This window comes from Biomphalaria glabrata, chromosome 8, assembly GCF_947242115.1.
Source record: "Biomphalaria glabrata chromosome 8, xgBioGlab47.1, whole genome shotgun sequence".
NCBI lineage: Eukaryota > Metazoa > Mollusca > Gastropoda > Planorbidae > Biomphalaria > Biomphalaria glabrata.
Window position 1 is genome coordinate 6,356,633 of NC_074718.1, and position 12,756 is coordinate 6,369,388.

Sequence of the window (12,756 nt, forward strand, 5' to 3'; positions counted from 1 at the left end):
GCTGGCCACATGACACCCTCATTAACCGCAGGCCGCAGAAACAGATGACCTTTATATCATCTGCCCATATATCACATGGTCTGAAAGGGAAACTTTACTATGGTTTTGGGTACAAGAGAGGTCATTTTGAAATAAAGATGTAGTACCAATGATAACATCTTGTGATAAGGTCAATAATCCAGCCATAGAAAAGAAAAAATCAGTTTCGGTTTGAGTACTAGGATTTCCTGGCTAGTGATGAGACACTATGGCATTCTGTGAAATCACCAAAAATAAAATATATTTAAGGTTTGGCAACTGCAACTCTAATAAATACTTTAAGAAATTTCTCAAGATGCTGCTACATTAATGAAATTAGTGAATGATAATATGAAATAAACATGAAAGTCTATATAGGGGTAATCCTTTGACTAATTATTTTTTTGATGGATGAAATATTTTGCACACAAATGATAAAATCATTTCTTTCTGCAGGAACAGGAAGAAGAAGCCAGGAGCTTAGCAGCACAGCGGAAGCGGTCTTCATCAGTAAACTCCACTAACCTAAGGAACTGGAGGGGAGATGATGATGATGATGATGATGACATTAGCAAAGGTGGACCCCCAGGTTGCAGGGGTGGCCTCGGAGATATGGACACCACAGGCTCTAGATTTGTGTTTTGACCTCCTCTTTCATTTTCACACCCTGTGTCTTTCTTGGTGCAAAATAATTTGCATAATAAGACAATATTAGATGACTTTAAAGTGGCTTTGATCCCAATCGTGGGGTTGGTTAATGTATTTCTACTTTGCTTCCAGAGATCGCAGACTAAAAACTGATGAGTATAAGCAATAGTGTCGTTGCTACCAAGGTCTGTAACTCATTTTTATGCTGAATTTAAATGGAGAGTAATTACTTTAAACTTAACTGTACGTGAAAATTGAAAGACTTTATATTTAAAGCAAAAGGGTATCAGCATCTGTTCAACTTGCAATTGGCTTTAGAGAACCTGTAAACTGGATTCATTTCATGTGATCCACATTTTCAGAATCTGAACTGGATTCATTTCATTTGATCCACCCTTTCATAATGTGAGCTGGATTTATTTCATGGGATCCACATTTTCTTATGATTGTTATATTTTCTTCATAACAACATAAGCTTACTTGTAGGGCCTGCATTTCTAATTTATTCACATCCCCTTTTGCCTATATTGTGTATAAAGAACCATGTGTATAGCTGTATATTTCACACAAGTATATGATTTTGTGATAATTTTTTTTTTTTTTTGCAACAACAAAAATATGTAAAATAGCGAAAACCATTTCTAATAAAGAAATATCATTTTTAGGAACTATTTATAGTGCTCTAATTTGCAGGTGCATGAAGATGTTTGACAATAGAGCTTTGATGTTCTTGTTTTTTGTTTTTTCAGTTTTGCATTTAAACCAGATTATATGATTTTAAGTTATATTATTCATTATGTAGTCATTAGTTTTCAGACTGTCTCATTAGATCAAGAATCATTAGGCTAATCAGTTTGGTTTCTTAGAAGTTTGAATGTTAATGAATTAGCTACATCTCTTTAAGAGGTCAACCTCATCTCCTCCCCTGACCTTAAGGGTCTGCCCAATTAAAAAAATGTGACAATTAAAATGTACTTGTAATCAGAACAAAGCCATTATCAATTGCAAACATTGCATGTACTTTTGTAACACTTGTAATGTAGTACACTTTAATGTACATACATCACATTTTCTTACTTTATACTAGTAATGTACACTTCAATGTACACATGTAGGCCTTTCTACTTTTTATATATCAATTATCACATGGAGTAGTATCCTGATACTGTTCATCTTCTTTTTTGAAGTAACGTCTGTATTACATAAGATAAGATAAGAATCTAGAAACAATAAGACTGTATACTTTCTGATCATCCTCTATTTATTAAGATAACAGAAATTTCAGGGAGGTTCCTGTTTTTTTTTAAATAATTGCAGAAAACAGTTGAGCCACTGGCTGAGCACATTTACTGTGAATTTGAAATGTCCCAAGTGGCCAGATAAGGTTTTCTATGTTTTGACTTTAAAGGCATTGTGTAAAGCCAATTGAAATACCCATTTCAAATCATGGAACTTGTCTAGGACTTCCATTACTATATAAATGTTTTTGAATGTGTTGTATATAGAGCAATATTTGATATAGTGAAGTTTAACTTTATATTTGTTTATTTATATATGGGAAACATTACTTTGTACTATAAAACCCCATATCAATTAAAACGGTTTGTTATGGATTATTAGTTAGCACATTGTTAACAATGTTCCCTGCAGTATTCTGAGCAAGCTTTCAAATGCTCATGTCTCATTGCTGATTGTAAGCCTACCACTAGAGTTGTATTTATTTCAGTCTTAATCCTATTTATAATGTACACATCAGCATGTCTGCTCTTCTTTGATTCATTACTTCCCTTGCACTGCAAGCAGGCAACCATTATATAGTGATGAAACACAATGTTGAAAGCTTTGTAAATAATATTCAGACTATCCCAGAGCTTTATTCTTATATTTATATATTACTAAGATCTATAATAGCAATATTTTCTTCATAAATATGTTGTATTTGCACTATACTTACTCAGAGATGTAATCTTAAGTACTGACTAGGGCATAGAGAAACCAATCCACATGAAGACTAGAGACCTTCAACTTTCTTTGACTTTTAATTTTTAGTGCGATCTGTCATCAACAAAATTGTCTACCTCATTGTTTCTCTTGTACACAAACAAACATTTTTGAACCAAGTGTCAACTTTCTATCAGAAGATTAGGGACATCAACAGTGGAGGACAAATCTGAAACTTTGTCTGGTGTGAATAAAAATGTCATTATTATCTGAGTTTGTTTTTTTGAAGAGGCTCTACTATTAAATTGTAGTTATTTATGCTCTAAGGTAGAGACGCCTAAAAATGGCCTGTAATGGGAGGTTATCCTGCCCCCTCCAAATGCCTTTCCACAGTGAAGATAAATTCTCCCCCTCCTCCCCCCCCCCCCCCCCCCCACCAAAAAAAAATATTGAGTCACTGATATGGTGAATGAACAAAAACTTCATTATTTGAGTGATTAACATGATACTAGTGAATGGTATGGCCAGTTAATGATATGCTAGATTGGTTTCTCATCTGAAATAAACTGCTGCAGTTGTCACTAACCTGTATTTGAAACTACATTAGACTTTGACAGCTTGTTGAAAACAGTAGAAAATTATATATTTTTCTAGTCAGGATAGATAACCTGCAAATGGAAATCTGGCTTCCTAAACAAAAGGTATTTAAACAAAGTAGACAAGATGTGTTCACTGGGTGATTTGTTTACATGGGTGATTAATTTTGTAGGACTGTCCTAATATGGCACCTGCTGATGTGTTATAAATATAAATTATGAGGGATTTTCTCACTCTCTTTCAGCTCTTTATCTTTCCATTTTTTATCATTCCTCCCTCTACATTTCCTTCACCTCCCTCATTTCTTCTCTCATTACCTCCCTCGCCTCTCTCACTTCCGATTCCAATTTTTTATCCCAAGCTGTCCTTGGTAATGTTATTTCATGTTGTGCAAACCAATGTGCCAACAAAGTTGCTAAATACCTTTGTCTAAAGTAATGGCCAAATTTTGACTAGAAATTGTTACACTTGTACAGTTCTAAATAAAACTTTTTTTTTTATTCATTCAATGACTTTTTTTTTTGTTGACTCATTGTTGTGCATGTAAATATTCAATTCTTCCTTTAGAATTCATATCATCATACTTTGTTTTAAGAAGTTGTAAAGGGTAAAGATTGTCTCTCAAGATGTAAAATGTCACAGACAGACTTTGTTTTAATAATGAATTCTCTCAAACTCAAAATTTTTTTTAATTTGCTAATAAAAATGAGTTTGACCTGCTGGAGTTAAAACCTTACCAGATCAAAAGCCTTCAGTTCTACAGGCAAGAGTATAAATTCTTGATCATTTGCTTTTCTATAAAATTACCACAGTTACCACATAATAATAATTATTTTTATAAATTACATGTTCAAATATTATATTTCTTTATTATCTTACACATGTTCCACAAGGTTGTTAACGCTGGAAGTGGTAATGGTCTTTGTCCATCATTACCTATAAAATGCTTCCAATGGCATGCGTCTCAAACAGCCTCTGGCAACCAGTCCAACTCCTGACCTTATTTTCTTATTATTTATAAAATCTGTCTGCTAACTGAAAGAATAATGCTCCAAGGATGTAAACTTTATTGTCATTAGAGCTACAAATATTCAGACTATGCCCCCACCATTTTGTACAATGCACTGTAAAGTTTAATATTTGACGTGTGATGGAATGGTCAAGAAATTCTAATGCCATGGCCTTGCATTTGTTATACATCAATAGTCAATCAGTTTATTATACATCAATAATACACACAATCAGTCCATATGTTTTACAAATGTTTAATTGTCCTAACTCGGACAACAAAGGCAAACCTGGTGCGTTTTGTTCCAATCCATAAATTCAAGTGTTCCAACATTGAGAAACACGATAGATAGGTGAATAAATTTATATCACGTGACGCCAAGCCTCCCTCCCTTTATTTTTCCACCTTTCCCAATTCCCCACCCCACCCCTTTCCAAACATCACTCCAGCAACACATGCTAACATCCTGGGTAGGTGGCGGTCTGTAACTGGGCTCTGCTCCTGCGGCTATCCTGGTGGTACAGGTCGTATGCCTCCCATTGATCGCCCTCTGAGACTGGTACTTGGACCCTGGCTAGAGCGTCCAGAACTGAAAGATAAAAGAAACATATATACTGGACAGTAAGTCTCGATGTCATTCAATGTTTGAGTGTGTCTTCAGTAGATGGTGTCATTAGGTTGACTGGTAGACTACAGACTACAAGTCTAGATCCCTATAATTTTTTATAAGCTTCAGATGTTGTTTTTTTTTTATATAAACTTCGGACGTTTGTTTTTTTATAACTTCGGACGTTTTTTTTTTATAAACTTTGGACGTTTCGTTTTTTTTTTTATAAACTTCGAACATTTGTTTTTTTTTTATAAACTTCGGACGTTTGTTTTTTTTATTAGTTTCGAACACTATTACACCCTCGTTCAAATTTAACCTTCTGCACGAGATGGTAGTGGTCAGGGTTTGAACTCGAGACCATTGAAAATACAGCCCGAAGTGTACACCACACTAACAATCAGCCAACATTGAATCCTCAAAATTCCATAATACTTGAACTAGTTCTATGTTTCAATCAGGGGGAAAGAAGTGCGTTATTTTACCTTGGATAAATTAGTTCCCATGGTTAATTTTTTTTTTACATACCGGTGTAAACAAAAATTTAAAATCGTATCTACCTAGCCAAGTGCCTTATTTCTTCTACCTCACCTTCGAGCCGGCCCTGTCACACAAACAGTTTGTTACAGATAGAAAAACTATTCCTCGTGTGAAACTTCGTGAGTTCAAAGTGTCAAAGTCGTAAAATCTATTTGGTTAATGTCTTTGTGTTACCATCCTTGTCACTGTTACTATAGTTTGCTATCTCCAAAACATTTGTTCAGAAATGTAATAGTAGAGCTGAAAAAGTAGCCTAATAGACCTAGATATAAATCATGTATAAACAAGTCTAATCAAATTGCTATTTAAAAAATGTGTCATGGCTGACCTGTCTTCCGAACTGCCAAATATAATGCCATGTTGCACAGGATGACAAAGATAGACTTGGAGAGGATGTTCATGGTTCCAAAGAAGTCACTGAAGGAAAATTTTAAAATCGCTGAAGAGCCAATCAAAGATCACTAACGGATAATTAAAAACTCATGGAAGGGACATTCAAATCAAAGATCACAGAATGGGGCATTCAGAGAATGAAAGATCAATGACATAAACTCTGCTAAGTCGTTGGTATTCCTAACTGATCTAGGCAACCCATTCCATTCCTTAATGGCACTAAGGAAGAAGCGCTTGTACCAATTTGTTCTAGCATATGGAATAAGAAATGTACCTCTATCTTTGTGTCTTTCTGAGTATTTCTATAAATTTTGTTTTTCTATTTGCAAGTTATGGTTCAGTGTTTTATGTGTTATAGCTACTTTACTTTTTATTATTCTGTCCTGAAGTGTCTCTAAGTTATGTGATTTTACTAAAGGTGTTACTCTAATCAAATCTAGACTAAATCTAGTCTGTCAATGGCCAGTTTGTTTAACAAGGAATCTACAAACCTTAATTTTAGGCCTTAGTCTTGGATCAATTGTAGGCCTATTATTTGTGGACGAGTTCCAGATTTAGTTTTAATGCGCACGCGTTCATCTGCGATGGCAACAGTGCTCTCAAAATGAGGACTTTCTGGCTCCTTGCTTAGTTCTAAATTTTTAGTTATATTTAAAAGAAAAAAAAAAAAAAACTAGCAGTACATACCGGCTACGCCCGTTGTGTTGTTACCAGGCTTTATATTAATAATTATGGCCGGAACACCCCCCATCTTTTCATTTTTTTTTAGTTGTAACACAAAAGCACACATTTTAACTCTTGCATCATCTCCGTAATTATTTACCACATTCAGGTGGAATTAACGTTGGTATCGTCAGTTAGGAGAGAAAGAGTTAACGATCAACATAACATACTTTTTAAACTCGGGAATTAGTGTATCTGTTGCATTACATTTTACGGCCCGCTGTCTATATATATATTTCCTTTTCTGTCTGTCTTTCTCTTTAAAAAAAAAAAGATTACTTACATTTTCTTTACTTAGTATCAATAATACATAAAACACTGAACTCTTAACTTACAAATTCAAAAGCACAGCGTAATAAATATTCAGAACGAAATATGAAGTCACTTTTCTTATTCCACGTGCTAGGACAAATTCCAACAAGTGTCCATTTTGCTCGAATGCCATATTAGAGCATGGAATGGGTTGCCCGTGTCCAGTCCAAAACACTAAAGGCTTCAGACTTAGGAATCCCAAAAGGTTTTCGGTTCGACAAACAAGGTCTGCACTACGATGAGGCCCATGTTACTGACCGTTGAATTCAAATAAGCATTCAATTGTAAAATTGTGTACATCAATTAGAATCTAACTACACATAAAACGTTCGTGATTTTACAAAGGCAGGTTCGAGTTTCAGGAAATCGAATTTGTGCACGTTTTAATATCGTGACCTAGAAACCAGAAGCGTAGCTTGGGTGGCGGGAGGGAGGGGTAGAATTAGATCCCCCCGGGCCCTCACTTAAAGGGGCCCAAAATGAGTGTTTTTTACATTTAATTTTAAATATTACGCAAAATGCAGGGGCCCCCAAAGAGGTCAAGCCCATCAAATGATGTGCACTTAGTTTTAATATCGTGACCTAGAAACCAGAGGAGTAGCTTGGGTGGGGAATGGAGGGGGAGAATTTGATAATGAGTGTGTTTTTTTAACATTTTATATTAAATATTACGCAAAATGCAGGAGCCCCCAAAGAGGTCAAGCCCCTCTAAGGGACCTCAAATGATGGTAAATTCCTAGCTACGTCACTGCTAGAAGCCTCCAACTCACTAAGACAATTTAGCGTACCATCATTGGCACGTTTAGAGTTCTCAATCAGGTTCGACTGATGCGGGATGTTTAAAAATAAGTAGGTTAGTAGGTCAATTAAAGTTGATGCAAGATATTTTAAATAAACGTTATGACAGAGTAATTTTAGTAATTAGTCAGACGTCTAAGGCAAGAAATTAGTCTGGTGAGTATCAATTAGTATACGGTACCATATTTTTGTCAACAATCTGCCTTTAATATCACCGTTTGTATTTTTACATAGCTCATATCAACTCTGTCTGTCTATCTGTCTGTCTGGTAAAAAGTTTCAACGTGCTTTTTCTCCCATTTCCTATTCTCGGATCAGGTTAAAACTTTGCATAATTATTTATTGAACCTGTCAATACAAGAATCAATCAAAAAAAAAAAAAGAAAAATTAACCAATTAGTTAAGTAATTGTTGGTGATATAATAATTTTGTTTGATATCGAAATAAATGCTATTTAACGAGAGAGTACGAAAAACATGCATATATGTAACCCTGCCGGACCAAGTAAAACAAAGGTCGTTTGGGCCACGAGGCCTTCATCAGCTACAAAACAAACAAAAAATAACAAACAATTAACACAAAATAGTCTTAAGTTAAAACTTATCTGTCCGATGTTGTTCTCTATCGAGGCAGGAAAGAAATGAGCTACGCTGGTGTACAAGCGCGGGAAAACGGAAGGGGGCGGAGATGTCAGGCAAAGATGAATGGGAAAAGGGGGTACCGTAGTGTTAGTGCCCATCGCATATTAACTAAAAGTGTGCTGGTTGTTGATCCCGTTAGGTTGGAGGGTGCCTGACATGTAAATATGTTTGTTTTCGATCTGCAGACGGGTGTTTTTTCATTGCATTGTTGTATAGCAGTGACGAGGAGGTCGGTGGTACCCCTATGATGTGTTATTAAAATGGATAGAGACGGGCTTAGTTGCAAAGTTACGAATGTCTCTAAGGTGTTCTTAGAGTCGTGTTTTTAAGGTCCTGCCTGTGTTTCCAATATTGACCATCTGACACCTTGAGCATATTATAGCATATATGACTCCTCTACTATTACAGTTAAATTTGCCACTGATCTTGATGGGCATTTTAGGACAGGGGATGGTGGGGGTGGCGAGCACTGGCCTTGTAAACGACGTAATTGTCAGACCTGCAAACACACGCTCGCCAAAATTGTAAATTGTTTGTGTTTTGTTTGTTTTGTATGGTTTGGATGCTCCTTGCAGATTATTAGGCTACACGCTCGCCAAAATTGTAAATTGTTTGTTTTGTATGGTTTGGATGCTCCTTGCAGATTATTAGGCTACACCTCGCCAAAATTGTAAATTGTTTGTTTTTTGTTTGTTTTGTATGGTTTGGGTGTTCCTTGCAGATTATTAGGCTACACGCTCGCCAAAATCTCCATCAGGGTGGCACGGGACGGAGGCGGACAGGGTTCGAACCCGATACCATTGAGGTGACAGTCCACAGGCACAGCGTATACCACACGACCAGTCAGCCATCTAATTATTAATTACATTTATTCTACAGTTTTTAATTATGCTAAACGTGCTAGGAAATAAAATTGTCCATTGTTTTGTTTTTTTTATTCCACGTCCTTGTGATGTGAACACACCATCTTGAATGATCGAAAGCTGAAATGAAAACAGAAACACTACGGTACTTAACTTGAACACTTGAACACACTTGATTGGCACACGCTAAAAAACAGGGAAAGAACTAAAAAGACAATGCTCCATCTCTGCTTGGACTCATCGCACGATCAGGCATGTCAGTGGTTCTCGTAAAGACTGACCACAACCAATGGCGTAGCTAAGGTTTTGGGGGCACGGGGTGGGGGGGTGGCTTGACCTCTTTAAGGCCCCTGCATTTCGACATCATGATATAAGAAAAGGGCGTAATATTTACTATTTAATGGTAAAAAGAAATTTCGAACACTCACACACCGGAGGAATTTTCAAATTTAGACCCCCCTTCTCCCCCCCCCAGCTACGACACTGACCAATACAAACACGGAGGAGATCGGTAGACCAAGAAGCAAAGACGGCAGGATGGACATGGACCCCAACTGAAGAGAATTGCCCATAACAGAGTCCGATGGTGAAGTGATGTTGCTGCCCTGCGCTCCACTGGGAGTCAAAATGATTGACTCCAAGTTAAGTAAGTCGTAAAGACTGCCAAAATCATCTAGAAAATCGTGGTTTATGGTACATCGGATGGCTGCCTGGTCGTGTGGTATGCGCTCTGGACTGTCATTCGATGGTCTCAGTGATCATGCGGGAGGTTTGGGCTAGGATGTAATTATCATCAAATCTGAAGGAACATCAAAAACATGTGAAACATTTTACAAACAAACATTTGTTACCCGTATTATTTAGGTCCCATTTGGTCCCATGACCATCTCATGGTTTACACATCAATACTATTTCGGTCATTTCGAGTACCCAGAATATAAATTGAGACCACACATTTACGGGCATTCTTAATAAGCATAGGCAACGGGCCCGAAATGAGAAAGTAGCCTGCTGGAGTTATAGGAGTAACCCTAGCGGGAGGAATTCATCATTCAAATCCGTCTTGACTGCCATGCGTCTGCGTAACTAGTTCATCAAGTTATACACAATAGAGCGTGGCATGATTAACAAGTTTAATATAAAACAAGGTTACAAAGAGAGTTTGTGTTGAAACACAAACTCAAAATCGGCCCCCGAAGTGGTCCGCTCAGGCAGGTAAAAAGGCAGGTTTCAATATTTTCAGAAACTATGAACTATCAAAAAACTACAATCATATCTCCGTCGATACAAAAAGAAGAGACATGCTTGTGTCGAAAGTGTTACCGATACTGTTGTAGTGTTAGTCCTTCTATTTACTAAAAACTTGATACCACATAGTTATTATTCATATGTAATCTTCAAATGTAGGCTCATATATCTGGCCTAACTGATTTTATTAAATGATTATCTAATTAATTTTATTGTTTTGTAAAAGGTCAATCTCTCTTTCAAAACCTCAACAAGAAAATGTCCCCTTTAGTGATTTAGTGTCTCATATATTATTGTGTACTGAACTCCACATGTGTATGCCTAATATGAAACACTACATATTAATTATTTTTTTCAAATTATATTCGACTTATAGCCTACGTACTAATTAGATTTTTCTCTAAACAAATTTAAACATTTTTTTAATGTAAGTATCTAGTATAACAGAAAGTACTTAATTTTGTAATAACATTTTTAACAACATTTTATTTTTACAAAAAGTCTAAAACCGTTTGAATAAATGTGATAAAAATATACCACACTGTCACTTCCCTTACTATATAGTTTCATGTGTTGTTGTTTTTTTACTATTAATAGTGAGTAGGCCTAGTTGTAAAAATGGTGTATTTTTATTAATAAAAAAAATGCTTGCAAAATTGATTTTAAAAATAAAATTTTAGCTTTCGGAATGCATTTTTCTCTTTCCTTGCATCATAACTTTGAAAGATCTAAAATATTATGATGTCGGATTTTAAGTTTCTTTTCGAGTTTATGAGATCTAAACGGGACGGACGGACAGACAGACCACACAAAACTAATAGCGGCTATTCCCCTTTTCGGAGGCCGACAAAAATACTTATAGAAAAAAAAAGCTTATGTTGAATGAAATTGCATAATTTCATTAATCAATCATATAATTAATTACTAATAGGTCTAGATTGATAATAATACATTTGTGCGACAGGAGATAGTTTTGTCAATTGCTTAACGTAACCATAGACATACAATATGCGTAACTTTCATGCTTATAGTATGCTCAGTGCGCTTTGATTCAAAATTTTGTGGATCAGTGGTTAGGGTTGAAGCCCAATTCAAGCTCGAGCCTCCTCGATGAAATGCTAACTTCTTTTACATTGACGAATGGAAGTGCTTAGAAAAAGTAGAAGGTTTTATAGTCTATTGTTTGTTTAAAAAAAGGTTTACAGAACGACCTAATTCTCTGTTCAAACTTATCTCCCCTTTGCTAAGTATGCCGTACTGACTCTTCATAAAAGAAATTTAATTAATTACGACTAATTGATGAACTGATTATTTCTTTTATTGATTCAAGTGTTGTCCTCGACAATGAATAATTGTTTCGACTTGATTCAAGAATGATAAGTGGGAAAAATATCTTTCCTCTTAGACAGAGCGAATCTGCCATCCGTCTTTCTCCGTTTCTTTCAGTCTATTGCCTCTTCTTCCTGGTACTGTTCCCTGAAGGAAGGTCTATGCGAGCCCAAAGGACCTTGTGATGTGGCCAAACAGTTTGAATTCCTTTTTTCTTTTTTGCTATATTGTTTTTTTTTTTTTTTTTTTGTTTTTTTTTGTCAGTGATTAGCAGAGGTCATCAAATTATGACTTATAGCCAAAAGGGGAATGGAACGAATCTTGTGTGGTGCCCTACGGTCCAACAGTCTAAGGCAGCGGTTCTCAACCTTTTAGGCTCGGCGACCCTTTTTACTATCCCCCCCCACTCTGCCGCGACCCCCCCCCTCACCACACACACACATACAGCAATAGAAGAATAGACAACAATTCATTTTTCGATGGTCTTAGGCGACCCCTGGCAAATCGTCAATCGACCCCCAAAGGGGTCGCGACCCACAGGTTGAGAACCCCTGGTCTAAGGGATAGTAGGTGAAGGAGGTTAGCAGGTCGTCGTGGGTCCAATTGCTGCAGTAATCAAGGTTCTAATCTCCTCATTGTGCGTCACTTACAAGGACCGCATCACGAATGAAGAGAGATGAAGTGTAATAATCCACATTTTCTTTTTGTATATATTTACACCTCAGTGTTTGAACATTCAGCCGGCTCGAAAAATGATGGTTCTAACCGTAACTCTAAAAATGAATATGCATTGTAATGTTATATAGGAGTTAGTTCAGAGCCGGCTTTAAGTAGGCCTAATTGGAGGCCCCAAATGAAATAGAAAAATAATGTTAAAAAAAACGCAATTTATTAAAAACCTAGTGTAGCCTACTCCAATAAGAGGACAAGTTTCGCTATTTCTTCTCTAAAAAATGTTTCTAGAGCCCTGAGCGAGGCCCTCACTAATCCGAGGCCTAGGCGGCTGCCTTGTTTGACCTGCGGATTAGGAAGTGTGTGTAGTAGTTCGTGAATTAAAATGGTTGAATCAAGCCTGTGTGTGTTTTGTAA

The 12,756-nt window shown here is 36.4% G+C and overlaps 1 protein-coding gene and 1 long non-coding RNA gene across 5 annotated transcripts in view; one reads left to right on the forward strand and one right to left on the reverse strand.

Annotated features, from left to right (window-relative positions):
* Positions 1-3,708, forward strand: part of LOC106057346 (ubiquitin carboxyl-terminal hydrolase 38-like) — a 73,526-nt gene extending 69,818 nt beyond the window's left edge. For all 4 annotated transcript variants that reach the window (XM_056039672.1, XM_056039671.1, XM_056039669.1 and 1 more), the window contains exon 14: positions 475-3,708. In XM_056039672.1, coding sequence (XP_055895647.1) covers positions 475-663 — 189 coding nt within the window. In that variant the 3' untranslated portion in view covers positions 664-3,708. The remainder of the gene's footprint in view (positions 1-474) is intronic.
* Positions 2,434-6,407, reverse strand: LOC106057347 (uncharacterized). The gene is made up of 3 exons (XR_001215819.2): positions 6,245-6,407; positions 5,689-5,777; positions 2,434-4,802 (listed from the first exon to the last, which is right to left on the reverse strand). It is a non-coding gene; the product is annotated as an uncharacterized LOC106057347 (long non-coding RNA).
* Between the last annotated feature and the right edge of the window lie 6,349 nt (positions 6,408-12,756).